This window comes from Danio rerio, chromosome 15 (genome assembly GCF_052040795.2).
Source record: "Danio rerio strain M-AB ecotype USA chromosome 15, GRCz13ab, whole genome shotgun sequence".
In the NCBI taxonomy this organism is placed as follows: Eukaryota; Metazoa; Chordata; class Actinopteri; order Cypriniformes; family Danionidae; genus Danio; species Danio rerio.
In genome coordinates, this window is record NC_141035.1 from 30,138,457 (window position 1) to 30,156,874 (window position 18,418).

An 18,418-nucleotide genomic window follows, 5' to 3' on the forward strand; every position below is an offset into this window, starting at 1 on the left:
CGAGAGCATTCTCCCGGTCCAGAGTGTGTACACGCAGTGGCAGACGGTCGAGCTGGGTTTCTCCCTTGCCTGGCGTTCTTTGGGTCCGGTCCTCCAGAGCGGTGCGTATAAAGTTGCAAACTTCACAGAAAGAGCAACACAGTCGTGCAGCACGTCCTTATCAGGACGGCGCTCCGACTGTGCGTTTCTGGATGCGGTGGTTTCCTGTCCTCGGATGATGGGCGCGGGCACTGCGTTGCATGTCTGGGGGTCCAGCATGTTAATGCGCTGCTCGCGGGCAGTTCATGTCGTCATTGCGATGCCATGACTGTTGCGCAAGATCGCGGTTAGCCTTTGCAAAAGGGCGAACCACCCCAGTTGTCCCCTGCTCTGCAGCGGGCACTCGGGCAGATCTGAGGGTTTCAGCGAGAGATAATCCGTCGCCCACGGGCCCGCGGACCTCCCGCTCCTCTAAGCGCTCCATCCAAGCTTCGGGCGGGGGAAGCGATCCGTCTAACAGATGGTAGCCCTTACGCCCGATGACACCGGAGACCAGATGTCCACCGCGGCATCGGAGGGTGGGCTTTCATTGTCCGATGATGATCCAGACCCGCTCGCCCCCTTCGGGCTGGTGAGCGCTGTCACTACGGATCCTGAAACGGACATGTTAGCCGTGCTTTCCCGGGCTGCTTCGGCCGTGGGTTGGAGATGGTTTATCCCCCAGCTCCGCGGCCGGACCGACTAGAGGGGCGTTCCCTTCTTCCCGGAGGTGCACAGTAGGCTCACGCGGTCTTGTAAAGCACTTTTTTCTGCTCGTGCTGCGTGTTCCTCCACCCTAACCACTCTTGACGGTGAAACAGCCAGGGGGTATGTGGCGATTCCTCAGGTTGAGTGCGCGATGGCGGTAAATCCGCGCGGCGCCTCTTCTTGGCGGGGTCCGCCTCGTCTCCCATCCAAAGCCTGTAAGTTATCTACCTCCCTCGGAGCTAGAGCTTACATAGCTGCGGGCCAGGCTGCTTCCGCCTTGCATGCGATAGCCACCTACCAGCGCTACCAAGCGCAGGCGCTGGCCGAGCTGCACGAGGGTGGGTCCAACCCAGGCTTACGAGCTTCGCACCGCCGCCGACTTAGCTCTTCGGACTACTGAGTCCGCTGCGTGTGCGTTGGGGAGGACGATGTCCACATTAGTGGTCCAGGAGCGCCACCCCTGGCTGATATGCGCAAAGTCGACAAAGTCCGCTTTCTTGACTTCCCCATATCCCCAGCCAGGTTCGGCGACACTGTCTGTGAATTCACCCAGGAATTCAAGACGGTGAGAGAGCAGTTGGTGGGTGATGTCTATCGGCGGTCCGTAGCCCGCTCCGCCCGCCGTGCCATTCATACCTGCTCCTCGCCGAAGGCGCCCGCCTACGAGAGCTGCTCCGCCCCCGCACACGCCCCCGGCGAAGCGAGCGCGTCGGGCACCTCGGAAGCAGGCAGCCCCCCTGCCCAGAACGCCGCTAAGTCCGGCAACGGACCGCGAAGCGCCCCTGGGACAGGCCATCTGGAGAAGAGGGAACTTGCTCTTTCCCCGCTGGAGGGCGGGGCCCCATTTCCAACGGCACTTTTTACTGCCATGAAAACATTATGAAAGGGCACTTTTCACTTCCCCAGATGTGACAGCCCGAAATCTGCCAGTCTGGGACGCTATGCTTTCTAGCTTGCAGATTCGGTGCGTTTCGCCAGTGGCTCACGAGCGCTGGGAGGACGGTCTCCTTTCTCCCACCCCTCGAGCCTCCCCTCCGGAGCTCGGGTTTGGAGTGAGAGCAAATATCTCACCTCCAGCTTTTCCGTGGGACCCGCGAGCTTCCCGGATCAGCACACCCACTCCGCGCTGCCCCACTGCTGGTACGTCAGCGATTGTAGCGATGAGTCCATTAGCGAGAGCTCTGCCTGCCTGGTTAGCGCGGACCAGCTCTTCGCGGTGGCTCATACGCACAATCAGACTCGGCTATGCGATTCAGTTCGCGAAACGGCCCCCCAAGTCACGGGTGTGTATTCACCAGGGTCAGCCCTCTGTCCGCCCCTGTCTTGCGAGAGGAGATTGCTGTCCTCCTGGCGAAGGATGCAATCGAGCCGCTCCCTCCAGCCGAGATGGAGAGCGGGTTTTACAGCCCACGCTTCATCGTGCCCAAAAAGAGCGGTGGGTCACGGCCAATCCTAGATCTGCGCGTTTTGAACCGCTGCCTGCACAAGCTGCCGTTCAGAATGCTCACGCAGAAGCGCATCCTCCGGTGCGTTCATCCTCTGGGTTGGTCTGCAGCATTAGACCTGATGGACGCGTATTTCCATGTCTCCACTCTTCCTCGCCACCGACAGTTTCTGCGGTTTGCGTTTGAAGGTCGAGCTTGGCAATACAAAGCCCTCCCCTTCGGGCTCTCTCTGTCTCCGCGGGTCCTCACCAAGCCCGCGGAGGGTGCCTCAGCGCCCCTTCGGCTCGCGGGCATCTGCATACTCAATTTCTTTACGACTGGCTGAATTTTGCCCTCTCTTTGATTATGCACAGAGTTGATTATGCACAGAGACAAAGTGCTCTGGCACTTCCACCTGTGGGGGTTTCAGGTCAACCGAGAAAAGAGCAAACTCGCCCCCGTGCAGAGGATCTCTTCTCTCGGGCTGGAGCTGGACTCGGTCACCATGGCAGCGCGCCTCTCCGGAGAGCGCGCTCAGCTGATGCTGTACTGTCTGAGAGAGCTCGACAGTAAAATAGTGGTCCCACTGAAACTATTTCAGAGGCTCCTGGGGCATATGGCATCCGCAGCCGCTTCATGCCGCTCGGATTATTCTATATGAGACCACTTCAGCACTGGCTTCACGATCGAGTCCCCAGACGCGCATGGCACGCGCGCGCACACCGAGTCTCTGTTACTGCGCTGTGTCGCCGCGCCCTCAGCCCTTGGAGCGACCCCTCGTTCCTACAGGCCTGGGTGTCTCTAGAACAGGCGTCCAGTCTTGTTGTCGTTTCAGCAGACGCTTCCAACACGGGCTGGGGGGCTGTGCGTTGCGGGCATGCGGCTGCGGACCTGTGGAAAGGTACCCAGTTGCATTGGCATATCGCCTGGAGCTGTTGGCAGTGTTCCTCGCTCTCCACCGTTTTTTTCCGGTGTTGGAGCGGCAACACGTGCTGGTCAGGACGGACAGTACGGCGGCGGTGGCGTATATCAGCCGTATAGGGGGTATGCGCTCTCGCCGCATGTCTCAGCTCGCCCGCCGTCTGCTCCTCTGGAGTCATCCGCGGCTGAAATCGCTGCACGCCATTCATATTCAGGCAAGCCCAACCGTGCAGCCGATGCGCTCTCACGGCAGCCTTGCGTCCTGGAGAATGGAGACTCCACCCCGAGTCTGTTCAGCTGATATGGGCGCGATTCGGGGAAGCCCAGATCGATCTGTTGCTTCCCCCGAGATCGCTCATTGCCAGTTGTTCTTTCCCTGACCGAGTGCTCTCGGCACGGATGCACTGGCTTACAGCTGGCCTCGGGGCACGCGCAATACGCGTTTCCCCCAGTGAGCCTGCTCGCGCAGTTACTGTGCAAGGTCAGGGAGGACGAGGAACAGTTTGCTGGTTGCGCCCCTCTGGCTCAACCGGACCTGGATGTCAGAGCTCTCCCTCGCGATAGCCCTCCCCTGGCAGTCCCTTCGAGAGAGCACCTACTCTCTCAGGGACAGGGCACCACCTGGCACCCTCGCCGATCTTTGAAGAGATTTTTAGACGCGAGGAAGACTTAGGTAACCTCCGATTGCGGTGGCTAATACCGTCACTCGGGCTAGAGCCCCCTCCCCGAGCGCGCCTATGCCCTGACGTGAAGTCTATTCACTGAATGGTGTGTCTCTCGCTGAGAAGACCCCCGTAATTTGCCAGATCAGCGTTGTGCTTTCTTTACGCCGAGAGAAGTTGGAGAGCAGGCTGTCGCCCTCCACACTCAAGGTTACGTGGCTGCCATCTCCGCTCTCATAACGCGGTGGCTGGCAGCACCGTGGGAACGCATAACCTCATCATCCGGTTCCTCAGGGGCGTTAAGCGAATTAATCCACCCCGCCCCCTCTCATGCCCTCTTAGGATCTCGCCCTCGCTACACAAGCCGCGTCAGATCCCTTCGATCCTCGACTCAGTATATTTCTGTCCCTGAAGACAGCTCTGCTGGTCGCGTTGATATCGATTAGAGGGTCGGGGACCCGGAGGCATTTTTCGGTCAGTGACTCGTGCCTGTAATTGGGCTGGCTTCTCTCACGTTCTGAGACCCCGCCCACGATATGTGCCCAAGGTTCCTACCACTCCGTTTTAATACGAGGTAGTGAGCCTGCAAGCGCTGCCCTCGGAGGAGGCAGACCCAGCCCTTCTTTATTGTCCAGTTCGCGTTTTGCGTATTATCCGGACCGCACTCAGAGTTTAGATCATCTGAGCAGCTCTTCGTCTGTTATAGCGGTCGGCAGCAGGGAAGTGCCGTACCGAAATAAGTTCCCACTAGATTGTGGATGCCTTTCTTTCACTATCAGAGCCGAGATGAGCCGCGTCCCCCGAGAGCGCGTGCGCACTCCACTCGGAGCTTCGCATCCTCTCGAGCGCGCGCACGCGGCGCCCCTCTAACAGACATCTGTAGAGCTGCGGGCTGGGTAACACCCAACACATTTGCAAGGTTTTACAATCTGCGAGTGGAGCCGGTTTCCTCAAGGGTATTAGGTAACCCTTGGTGATTGAGGAAACAATTCGGTAGGGTGTTGAAACACGCTTGCTGCGCCATTTTCCCTAACACGGAGATACGTGCGCCTTTTTATCTGTCAGTAAAGTTCCCCGTCAGGTGAGCCCTGCAGATTCCTCCGTGGCCCCCAGCACTGACTCAGCGGAGGAGTCACTTGCTGGCCCACTACGTTGTAGGTCTGCCCGCTGGTCAGCCCGCGTTTTGGGTAAAGGTGCCTGCTATGCGTGGTCCCCACTAGGCGATCCCATATGCTTATTCCGCCACGGTTAAGTCCCCCCCCCCTGGGCGGACCCGTGTCTTCCCTCCCCGCTAACCACTCTTTTGCTATGCGTACTCCCCCTTTTTAGGGCTAGTCCATATGTAAATTCTGCCATCTATCCCCCCTTGGGTAACGGATGGCCTCCGCAGCGTCCTCCCTATCGGGATTGCACGCTTCCCAACGTACTGTCGTATTTTTCTAGAATTATCTAGATGCTCACGACTTCCCAAAAAATATATATAAATCCGTAAAACTTCTGTTGAAGTAGGATAAATTAGGGCCAGGGACACGTTGGAGGACCGCGCCCCCCATGATGTGGGTGCGTCACGCTTGCTTGACTATCTCCTCATCGGGGGTGTTGGTAAGGTGCAGTCATTATGGCGCTTTCAATGGGCTCCCAATGCGTGGATTTTACAATCAAATCCACTTATAGTGCTGAAGTTCCCCCCGAAGGGGAACGTTCGAGGTTACTAAAGTAACCCTTCGTTCCCCGAGGAGGGGAACGGAAGCACTATACTCCGTCGCCATAATGACTGTCCCTTAGCTGTTGAAAGTCTCTTCAGCTTAAAAAGGATAGCGTCTGCTGGCGCCAGGTGAGCTTATATACTCAGTTGATTGCTTATGCCGCTCACCTGCGCAGGCTTGCGCTGCCAATTCATTCTTAATTGGCCCGTTCAATACTCTTTCAGACGAGTAGCTTCTGAACCGAACCTCCCCAATGCGTGGATTTTACAATCAAATCCACTTATAGTGCTTCCGTTCCCCTCCTCGGGGAACGAAGGGTTACTTTAGTAACCTCGAACGTTCTTACTGAAGCACTCTGGAAAAAAGTTTAGTGCTTGGTTTCAGAATAGACCTGCATTTGTCTTTCTTGTTATTTAACTTCAGCTCAAAATAGTGGGTAAAGCTAAATAGACATAGGTTTAGCTAGGTTAATACAAAAAAAAAAAAAAAATGGCACATTGCACATTCTACTGTTTTGGCAGATTAAAGACAATTTTAGACTAACATTAAATTTTGATGTTATATCTTCAGTATGCTTTTAAAGTACAATGACCTCTTAATATATGTTAAAAGATATATGTTAAAAGAGCAACATAATTTTTATTTTTTAGTTTATAACCTCTTTACAGTAACTATTGCAGGCAGTGAACTGAAAGTCTTCTATATTCATTAAAAAAAGCTTAGTTCTACGCTGAAAATAAAGTGTATACAGCGGTTTAATAATCAAGCTACCATGAACAAAATTCCCATGACTGCCACAACATGTTCGCTGGAACATAATCAATATTGTGGCCAAAATTAATAAATTATTCTAATAAAAAAAATAAAAAAAGTCATGATCAAGTGAACCCAAATTCAATACCCTAGTGACTACTAAAGCACAAGTGCACAGGTGTAAACACTTGCTCTTTAGGTCACCAGGATTCGTTTATAAATTAGCTAAGGGGCAGGAATTAATTGTGTAAGTTGCTCTATCCCCCAACTGACGCAACAGCTTGTCTCTTTTAATTCTTTATTCTCATCCGGATTGAACCAGCAAACATCCTCGTGCCACAAGAGTGGACTAGCGCAGAGTGTCTAAAGTGCAGGCTTACTTGACATCTTGTCAGCGTACTAAACATGCATGACAAACAATCTGTGCCCAAAGATGATTGAAAAAGCATGTTGTAAAGTGGAAGCACACGCAAATCTATGAATAATAAATCCATCAGTGGTCAGCTTGAGCTTGTCGAAGCTTTCAAGCTTGAGAACAAGGTGTTTTACCAAAATATGTAAAAACAATCATTCATAAATGAAAGCATCGTGTAAGCTGTTGAAACCGGATGAATGGCTGTAAGACAATATAAACACTCTTAGTCCCTCTTCGTGAGAAAAAAGTATTAATAGTATTTTGTTAGTGACAGCCATGAATCACTAATTCATATTTATCTTTCACTTAATAGCGAGAAGAAAATATTGACACAAAATTAACTATTTATTAATGGTGTTAATCTAAATCCATCAAACATTGACCTGGAAAACACTTTTGCTGAAGCCAGACTAGATGTAGGCTTGGTGAAGCCTGTAGGAACATACATCTCCAGCCTCTCCCCAAATTCACAGCTACGCTCACGTCTCCCTGCTCCGCACCCTTGTTTGCTCTTTGGATTACTCTCATAGCTTCTGCCCCTATTGGTCTTTGTGCTGTATGTTTGTGTATGCGTTGGGAGCTCGGGAGTGAGAGAGCACACAACTCTTTTGTTCAAGTGACAGCTTGTGTGAGAAGGGGAATCCTTAGGATCTCTCCGTTGTTTAGCAGTCTCACTGCCATTAGCGATCTAATTGCTAATATATAACATCACATTAAACTTTGCATTTTTTAAAGTGGCTCAGCTGTTACACAGTCAAATATTGACTGCTAGCAATTAAATTTTTAGATCAAGCGCAGCTATCAAGCCAGAGGCTATTGTGTATATAGCTCAGAAAAGGAGGAGGCATCCATGACAGAATTGCGTGACTCACAATCATTTTTATTCCTTTGTCATCAGAAAAACAATAACTGTTTGCTGTTGAAAATCAAAGATTAGCAAACATGCCTTACCGTGTGAAGGAAACACAGCTCCTGATCTCACCTCTGCTGGCAATTGTAAACATACTGGCTTCAAATGAGACTCATCTGAAATTGACACAGTAAGGAAAGGTTTGTGATTTTTCACAGATAATCTAAAAATACTTAACATTCTACGGTAAAAACTGGCTAATTGTAAGCACAGCTAAACCTTACAGTAAATAATATTAAATGTTGTAACATTATTTTATATCTTAGTGTCTTCCAAAATGATTGGATTTAAAACTACATTAAACAAAACAAGCAATTAAGCAAACACAAGTCATTTTTAAATGTAACTGAATATAATTTCTTAAAGTTTGTTGCCTTTTTTGTAATCTAGTATGCATAATTTGGCGTTTTGGGTAAGAAATACATTAATTAGATTTTATTAAAATTTTCAGGGTTAAATCCTCAAACTTGTGCTGTATTGACATGGCCACCAAAGGGTCACTGTGTGCTGTCAAAAAGTTGTAAGCTAACAATTACGAAACAACAAGTTAAGTCCCCTCCCCCAGAGAATCCATGTTGTTTTAAACACTCAATTAGTTTTGGGGGGTCAGTGGTCTTTTTTGTTATCTATTGTGTATAATTTGGTGTTTTGGGTACAAAATATACAAATTTAAAAAATATACATTTAATTAGATTTTATTCACTTTTTTCATGTTATTTTTATTTTTTTATTGATTAAACAGGGGAGTACATAATTATACATAAAACAGTAAACAAGGGAATTAACAACAAACATTAATCATGTACATTACATATTTCTTTCCAGCAGTTGGGATGTCTTAATAGCTTTGGTATTACTCTGTATAGAAGTCAGGGAATCATGTTTTTTTTAGATCAATGAAAAATATTTTACAATTTGGCACAGTCGGCATACATTTTGTTTTGTGGATGTGGTACTTTTCAAATAAAATAAGAGTTTTTGTTATTTTGTCCATTTCCACTAATCCAGAGTTGCAATCCACTTTTTCAGGGTTAAATCCTTAAACTTGTGTTAGATGGACATGGCCACTGAAGGGTCACTGTGTGCTGTCAAGAAGTTGTTAGCTAACACTTATGAAACAACAAGTCAAGTCACCCCCAGGGAATTCATGTTGTTTTAGACACTCAATTAGTTTAGGGGGGTCAGCGGTGTGTGCTTTCTTTCCATTTTCTGCACCTCTCCTCATAATCTTCCCTTACACACTTTAAAATCTCCCAAATACTCCTAAGTACGCCAGAGCATAATAGCTCGCCTCGGTACACAAAGCATTTTCGGTGAAAACTGCTAGGACTGAAGAAAGATTTGCCTGATACAAAGGAGGGATATTTGCTTGTGTTTGCATTGCTGATTGGTTGAGGCTTCCAAGAGTTTGAACAGCCGGCACTCTTTCAGATAAGACTCAGATGTGGAGAAAATAGGCAAACTTAAATATCATCTAGTAAACCTTCACACGACTCCCTCAAATCGTAAAGAGGATTGTCCATCTATATAAAGAGGTGTACAGAAGTGTTAGTGGACAGCGCCCCCTGTCTGCAATCAAATGAGATGTATAATAATAGAATTAAAAGACTTTTACCAATGGGGGAAAGAATGAAGTGAAGTGAGCATGTCGGTGACACCTTGGCACTCCCAAAGAGGAGGGTAATTAGAGATGGAGCAACAATCCAATCGGATTCCTCCATCCCTCCTCCTTCCTTCACTGCACAATTGGACACATGACTGGAGATGCACAACAGGGAAGCTAAGGGCCTCACGGGCAAAAAGTGGGTCACCAATGAAAGCCAATTAACAGACAATGATGGCCAATTCAAATAAAGCACAGCAAAAAAACGATGGTCATATCTGGGTCATATGACTCTACAAAGTTGCAACTTGGTCCAAACGCGACAGGGTTAACAGATCTTTCATTCCTCCCATTGCACTGGGAGTGTGTGCTGCGTTCACACAGCTGGTGGAGACACCTCTAAATCTCCCTTTGTGTCTCTGTCAATAATCCTGTTTGCCTTCTCATTATCTCAAGCTTTAACGCCTCCGACTCACTCCTAATTCTGCAAACGGCCTCCACAAAGATTGCTGCAGGATATTATGCACATGGCAATTATCAACATGTTCACATTTCCAATTGGAATCTCTTGTCTTTGCAAATAAAAAAAGTAAAGGCCAAAACAATTCTACAGGAGAGCTCAGTTCTACACATAACAGAAAAAAAATGTCCTGCTGGTCAAAACATACCAGCAGCACTGAGCCAGAGAGGAGTTCAAAGGTTCAAGGGTGTACGGTTGACATCGCAGGTTAAATCGATGAGCGTGTTTAAGATGATTGAGCAGAAAAAACGAGGTAATAAATGCCAGTTGTGCAGGATCTTATTTGCACGGATTTGTGTCAAACAGAGACAGTTGTGTGTCTTTGTTTTGACATAGACGTAGTTAATATGTTTCTGCAGTCGAAGATGTCTTTAGCTGTCTAAGTGACTTTGAAAAGCATGGTGGAGATGTTGGAAGACAATGCATATGATGTGATGGAAAAACAATGATGTGGAGCACACTGCCATCTATTGGTGTTCAATGCATGAACAAATGAATGAAAGAAAGAATCAAATATTTTGATAAATTCTGAACAAAAACAATCAAAATCAACCAATGTGTTTGTTTATAAATAAATAAAAATAAAAGTGTTAGCATAAGTGCGTATGTCTGTCTAAAACAGAAATGCCCAAATTAGGGCCTGCGGGCCAAAGTTGTTGAATGAGGGTAAGAATGATGGAGAGGGTTGGTGTGTTGTATTGCTGAGCTACAAAAAACACATTAAAATGAAATGTTTTGATTAAATGTTGTAAATGAATCTGTTTTTTTTAAATGTAAAAAACGTCACTCGACAAACGGAGGACTATGCACAAGACATCAGTAAGCAAAACGAGGCAAAAACAAGTGTAACTATATTCTAGTATACAGTTGAAGTCAGAATTATAAGCCCCCTGTTTATTTTTTTTCTCCGATTTCTGTTTAACGGAGAGATTTTTTCCAACACATTTCTAAACATAATAGTTTTAATAACTCATTTCTAATAACTGATTTATTTTATCTTTGCTATGATGACAGTAAATAATATTTGACTATATATTTTTTGAGACACTTCTATACAACTTAAAGTGACATTTAAAAGCTTATCTTGGTTAATTAGGTTAACTAGGCAGGTTAGGGTAATTAGGCAAGTTATTGTATAATGATGGTTTGGTCGGTAGACTATTCTTAAAAAAAAAAATAATAATAATAATATATATATATATATATATATATATATATATATATATATATATATATATATATATATATATATATATATATATATATATATGCTTAAAGGGGTTTAAAATAATTTTGACCTTAAAATGGCTCTTAAAATATTAAAAAGTTTTATTTTAGCCGAAGAAGAAAACATATTATCAGACATACAGTAAAAAATTTCCTTGCTCTGTTAAACAACATTTTGGAAATATTTAAAAAAGAAAAAAAATTCAAAGGATGTTTAGTAATTTTCTGATTACAACTGTAAATGAGTTTTTCTGTAGTAAGTGCATTATAAAAAAAAAAAAAAAATATATATATATATATATATATATATATATATATATATATATATATATATATATATATATATATATATACTTTATTAGTTAATATAAAGAAAGGTTTTTTAGTTATATTTAAATTTTATTAAATAAATGTAGAAGTTACCCATGGCACTTATATTTACACCCTGCCCACTACCCTCAATCAAGTTTGGTTTTTGGCCCTTCATAAGGAAAAGTTTGGGCACCTCTGGTCTAAAAGAATAAAATGTTCCCATTATCTAATATTTACTGTATGAATAATCAAATATTAGAATTGTTCTTAGTTAAAAACAATTAGGCTTTTATTCTGTAAGTATGAAATATACATTATTTTATATTATTTACATCAATATTAAAATTTATGACAATGAGTAAATATAAAATCTGCCATGCTTCCTATACTTTAATATACTGAATACCTGAAAACATGGGAAGACATATATAATATTTAAAGGTATAAAAACATGGAATATTTTAAGATATTCCTGTTTAAATATCTATAGACAGACTTGAAATCAGTTCATAGAATAATTAAGATTTTACTTAAAACATGTCAATTAAAAGCAAATTCAGAGAACCAATAATAACTTTCAAGTGGTCTCTTAATATATATCACTGCCACAGCAAGAAAAAAAATTGGATTGCATTGCTTAACTCCTAATGTCACTAGGTAACACTCAATGCATTTAGTTTCAACACATCCCATAATTTCTAAAATATCAGCCTCATACCAAATGGTTGATATGTCAATTTATGGTAAAAGTAGCGCAAACAATACATTTACTGTAAAAATCCAAAAATATGAAGTGTAATACCAGTTTATTTAAAAACATAATCGAAATAAAAACATTTCTGACTACTAAATCATCTTTCTTTTTTGAAGTGTGCCATCAATTATTTCAGATTTTCATGTAACATGTTTTCTTTTTGTTTTTTTTGTTTTTTTTACAATAGAACCAAAATTTATAGTGCAACAGGATTATGTTTGTTTAATTTTTAATAATTCTGACTTCAACTGTACCTGCATATATATAATATATATAATCAAATAAATGGTCATCCTGCACTGCCTTTCATACAGTATGAACAGATTCATTAAAAGAAGACAAACAGAAACTGAGTGGTTTGGTTTTCAGCAAACAAAAAAAGAACAGAGAGATGCTGAGCATGAGAGCGCCTCAATCACTATAAACATAATTGATAACAAAGCTCATCACTGCACTTTCCTGTGCTCTCAAAAACAATGCTTTGTTGGGTGTGATTGCAAAGTCAAAGAGAACGCAAACACAGGTCATAGTGCGAATAGACGGCCACAATACATCAGAGCAGCGCTTTAATGTAACACCTGCTGTCCAGGCCTGCAAGTCATTGTGCGGCTAACAAGGCACTCAGGGGCATAAAAGTGCAGTGCTCCCTGGTCGCTTTTGTGGCCAGCTAGGAGCGTGTTTGCTTTCGAGGTGTTCTCCTGGTGCGACAGCGATGTGCTCATTGTCGGCAGGCTGTGGGCTTTGTGCACTGACACGCAGAGGAAGGGAGGGACTGCAGATGCGTGAGTGTGTCTGGAGCTCGGCCAGAGAGAGGCACCTGTGCAACACCTCCCCTTGTGATTTTACATAAGTAATCCCTCGCTCACTAAAGCATACAAACTTCTGAGCGCAGAGCCTTTCACCGCAAAAGTGTCTTTCATCCTTTTGGAAAACGACTGCGCTGGCTTGTTTTCAGTTTCTAAGGTATCACCTCTGTTGTTGTTGTGAACATTCTGGCTCGGGGCTGTTCTGACACCGTTTAGTTTTTTTGGGTGTGATTCCTGGTACTAAGCCGTGAGATGTTGTATTAAAAGTGATGGTATTCTTTGACTTTGGAGTCACACCTGCTTCTGGTCAAATGTGATTTTATCGTGAGGAAATGTTCCTCAAAATAAGGTTCAGATTGGGACATTATTGCATCTTAAAGTAACAAACATCTTCGGTAATTTAAATACTTTTTATATACAGTTGAAATCAGAATTATTAGTCCCTCTTTGATTTTTTTTTTTCTTTTTTAAATATTTCCCAAATGATGTTTAACAGAGCAAGGACATTTTCACAGTATGTCTGCTAATATTTTTTCTTCTGGAGAAAGCCTTAATTCTTTTATTTTAGCTAGAATAAAAGCCGTTTTTGATTAAAAAAAAAACATTTTAAGGTCAAAATTATTAGTCCCTTTAAGATATTTTTTTCAACAGAACAAACCACTGTTATACAATCACTTGCCTAATTACCCTAACCTGCCTGGTTAACCTAATTAACCTAGTTAAGCCTTTAAATGTCACTTTAAGCTGCAAAGAAGTGTCTTGAAAAATATTTAGTCAAATATTATTTATTGTCATCATGGCAAAGACATAATAAATCAGTTATGAAAAGTTATTAAAACTATTATGTTTAGAAATGTGTTGAAAAAATCTTGCAATAAGCAAATTGTGAAGCACATCTTTAAATAAAACTAAACACTTAATATCATACTAATGCTTAATCTGACTTACACTGCACGAGTATATACAGTTACCGGCCACATTATTAGGTACACCTTGCTAGTACCGGGTTGGACCCCTTTTGTACTCAGAACTGCCTTAATTCATTCTGGCATAGATTCAACAAGGTACTGGAAATATTCTTCAGAGATTTTGGTCTATATTGACATGATTTCATCTTGCAGTTGCTGTGGATTGATCACATCCTTAATGTGAATCTCCTGTTCCACCCAATTCTAAATATGCTCTATTGGGTTGAAATCTGGTGACTGTGGAGACCATTTGAGTACAGTGAACTCATTGTCATGTTAAAAAAAAACCAGTCTGGGATGATTCGTGCTTTATGACATCGTGCGTTATCCTTCTGTAAGTAACCATCAAAAGATGGGTACACTGTGGTCATGAAGGGAAGGACATGGTCAGCAACAAAACTTGAGTAGGCTGTCGCATTGACACAATGCTCAGTTGGTAATAATGGTCCCAAAATGTGCCAAGAAAATATCCCCCACACTATCACACCACCAGCAGCAGCCTGAATTGTTGATGCAAGGCAGGATGGATCCATGCTTCCATGTTGTTGACGCCAAATTCTGTCCCTACCATCCGAATGTTGCATCAGAAATCGAGACTCAGGCGACATTTTTCTAATCTTCTATTGTCCAATTTTGGTGAGCCTGTGCCAATTGTAGCCTCAGTTTCCCATTCTTAGCTCACCAGAGTGGCACCCAGTGTGGTCTTCTGCTGCTGTTACCCATCCGTCTCAAGATTGGACGTGTTGTGCGATCAGAGATGCTCTTATGCATACCTCGGTTGTAACGAGTGGTTATTTGAGTTATTGTTGCCTTTCCATCAGCTCGAACCAGTCTGGCCATTATCCTCTGACCTCTGGCATCAACAAGGCATTTGTGCCCACAGAACTGCCGCTCACTGGATATTTTCTCTTTTTCTGACCATTTACTGTAAACCCTAGAGATTGTTGTGCGTAAAATCCAAGTAGATCAGCAGTTTCTGAAACACTTAGACCAGCCCGTCTGGCACTAACAACCATGCCATGTTCAAAGTCTCTTAAAGCACCTTTCCTCCCCATTCTGATGCTTGGTTTGAACTGCAGCAGATAATCTTGACCATGTCTACATGTCTAAATGCATTGAGTTGATGCCATGTGATTGGCTGAGTAGAAATTTGTGTTAACAAGCAGTTGGATAGGTGTACCTAATAAAGTGGCCAGAGGAAGTCAAAATAAAATAAAAAAAAGCTTTGACTGGCCATTAGAATATTAAGCAAATATTATGTTCTGTTACAACATTTTGTATATTTCCTACCGTAAATATATGAAAACTTTATATTTATTTACAATGATGTATTGCTAAGAACTTAATTTAAACAACTTAAAAGGGAATTGTATCATATTTTTTTTATATTTCCAATGGTTGCAATTCGGCCAATTATTCTCCAATCCTAGCAAACCATACACTAATGGAAAGATAGTTAATTCAGCTTTCAGATACTGTAAAAGGATCACAAAATGTGGTCCAGGGTCACAAAATGTCTGTTGGTAATTATTGATATTACAACTCATAAAATGTGGACTTAAAATGTCTAAAGGGGACCCCTTAAACACTAAACAGATGATAAATTAATAAGAAAAAATAATGAAAGCATGCAAAAAATATAAACAAATTAGACAACAATTTATAAATTTTTCAAATGAATTCCACTTCACTGTAAATTCTTAGCATCTATTCATATATTCATCTGTTATTATAATGTCAAAATTTAACCAAAGAAATTTAAAGTATGGAAAGACAATGAGAAAAATAAAAATCGCAAGACAAGGTTCAACAAATTTGTAAAGATACAAGTAAACTAACTACTCAGCAAAAAAGCACTTGAGAATTGTGCTGAAAGCCATCCTTTACACAACTGCGCTTCCGATGACAATTCATTAGTTCTTCATAACTCATTCAATCTTTGTTGCGATGAATCCTTTGAAAACCCTGAGACATTTGGCACTGTTGGCTTGTATCCACATGCTCTGAAAGGCTTTAAACCGGTTTCATCAATGTGAAAACGAACATTACCGTGGCTCGCACTGGGCTGGATTAAAAGCGACAGAAATAAAAGTGCTCAAAAGAGGCTAAATAAACAGTTGCCTTTCTCATGTCGCTGGTGAACTGTGTAATGATGAGTCAGGGCAAGCGTTGAGTGTTGTGAAAGTGTGCATGCATAATTCAGCCACCTCCAGTCTCTTACACGGTTTGTCTGTCAGCACACGGAAAGCCTGTGCCACTTTGAAAGGCCTCTGAAGTCGCCTCTCGACACACAGGCATGAAGGGGAAGGGTGCGTCTGTGTATAAATCCTGCATCGGAGCTGTCTCTGCCTGCACATTAGGGCAGATGTCTGTCAGCAGAGTTCATTTGCTTAAACAAACTGCCGTGGCACTCCACATGTGGCCCCCATTCATTAGCGTGGCACTTGAAGCCCTGCGTGTTTTGACACACTGTGTCTCAGAGCTTCCAATATTTACACAACCACAGACCACCTACGTTCTAGCAAGGCACACAAATGTACATACGCACATCTGAAGCATTCAATTTTCACTTGGGTTTCCTTCACTCATTTGCAAGCTCTGACACTTAAGCAGAGAGAGGAGGAGCTGGGCATTCTCTTACAGCCAGAAGATTTCTTTTTTTCTCTCTCTCTACACAAACCTATGCAAACAGATGTAGCATCCATCATTCTGGGGATGGCAGATGGATTTAACAGTAGACGATTGATTGGTTTCTCTGAAGAAAATCGCAATTGACTTGTTAAGAACATGCTTATTGTTTACTGGGTAACAGTGCTCTGGCACATTGCATATGTCAGGATAAAAACCACTGCAAACGTGGACACCATAGCGAAATTTATTATTATTATGCTAACACTTTACAAAAATGTTCAGTGCAGAATGAACATTAGGTAATTCACTAGATATCAAGACAATTTTTATATAGCAGTAGTTTTTGCTTGGTTTTTAGACCACACTAATTCATTAGGATGGTGTAGGGCCTATTTTTGCAGTACAGCATCAAATTGTTTTGGGAGTGACAGATACAAGTCATACACCGTGGACAAAGGGATTTTGAGCCATTCTTCTTGCTGAATAGTCTCCTGGTCACTACATGTTGCTGGTGAAGGAAAATGTTTCCTGACTCGTTCCTCCAAAACCCTAAAGTGGCTCAATGATATTTAGATCTGGTAACGGTGCAGGCCATGGGAAATGTTCAACTTCACTTTCCTGTTCATCAAACCACTGTTGCCAGTCTTGCTGTGTGAATATGTGCATTATTAGCCCTAAAGCCTGGTTTATACTTTTGCGTCAAGTGACCGGCATAACCCACGGCGCATGCAACGCGCGTAGCTGTGCAATTATACTTCTGCGCGCTGTCTCTGTTGGTCTGCATTAACACTTCCAAAACGCTAGTTGGCAGTGATGTGTTAATGTTCCTCTGTGTCGAGTTTCTTCGCTGGTGTTTTGCTTTTCCTGAACACTTGCTGAATGTACAAGTGGCTCAAACTTACTTATTTTGAGGCAGGAACCGGCGGACGTGCAAAAACTTAAACTATGAGGTAAACACAAAACAAAACTTTCCATCCGGAGCTCCTTCACAGGACTCCACACTTGTAAACAATCGCTCCATCGGGGTTGCACCATTCGCGTGGCTCTCGGTCCCACCCAGACTCGTCACCGCTACCAAGACGACCAATCACAGAGCTTGCGCTACGCGTCGTTGTAGTTACATTTTTTGAGAGGTGCACGTCAGCGACGCCGACGGCCACGGTGTAGGGCTATGCGTCAACGCCAGAGCATACATGTGCATTTGATGCAGAAGTATAAATCAGCCTTAATCATGGCACCACCTTCAGGACACAATATTTGAACCTTTGTGTGCACATTGTCATCCAGAATGTTTCAGTAGCCCTTGGCAGAGACGGCGCCCCCTAGCACAAGTATTGGACCTAGGAAATGCCATGATATTGCAGCACAAACCATCACTGACGCACCCTCATGCTTCTGGGCATGCAACAGTCTGGGTGGTATGCTTCTTTGGGACTTCTTCACACCGCAACTCTCTTGAATTTGGGAACAACAGTGTTCATTAGAGAACAATACATGTTTCACTTGGTCCACAGCCCAAGATTTTCGCTGCTTGCACCACTGAAATCAATGTTTGCCATTGACATGAGTGACCAAAGGCTTTGCTAATGCATCCCAGCCATGTATATCGACACTGTGGAGTTTCTAACAAACATTTTTTGGTGGAAACAGAAGAGTTGAGGAGCACATTTAATTCTGCAGTGAGTTGGGTAGCTGTGGGTTTATGTTTTTTTGGATAGACTCCAGGTTAGCACACTTCTTTCAGACAGCTTCCTTCTGCAACCACAGTTGTTGGATGTGGTTCCTCCTTCTTGGTGGTATGCTGACATAACACTGAATATCGTGGCTCTTGATACATCACAAAGACTGCAAGTGTGCAAGTGAGACATCCACCAACATCTGCTAATAAACCTTCACACTCTGCACTTACTGGTGGAATATGCAATAAATTAAGATTGGTGACCAGGCTCGTCAATTTCATGAAACCTCCAACACTAAAGATTTCAGTTTCATTGTCCAACCCCTATATATGTATTATTGATATTATCGCATTTTTATTTTACTTCAATATTGCATATCCTACATTACAACACACACAATG

The 18,418-nt window shown here is 43.5% G+C and overlaps 1 protein-coding gene across 21 annotated transcripts in view; it reads right to left on the reverse strand.

Annotated features, from left to right (window-relative positions):
• brip1 (BRCA1 interacting DNA helicase 1) overlaps positions 1 to 18,418 on the reverse strand; it is a 112,888-nt gene that overhangs the window by 9,446 nt on the left and 85,024 nt on the right. For 17 of the 21 annotated variants that reach the window (XR_015508824.2, XR_015508822.2, XR_015508823.2 and 14 more), the window contains one exon: positions 7,559 to 7,633. The exons of the other annotated variants lie outside the window; for them this stretch is intronic. Coding sequence is in view for 6 of the 17 variants with exons in the window: in XM_087283380.2 (XP_087139506.1) it covers positions 7,559 to 7,633 (75 nt within the window). In the remaining 11 variants the exon portion in view is untranslated. Of the gene's footprint in view, positions 1 to 7,558; positions 7,634 to 18,418 lie in introns of those variants that run through there. 21 annotated transcript variants of the gene reach the window in all.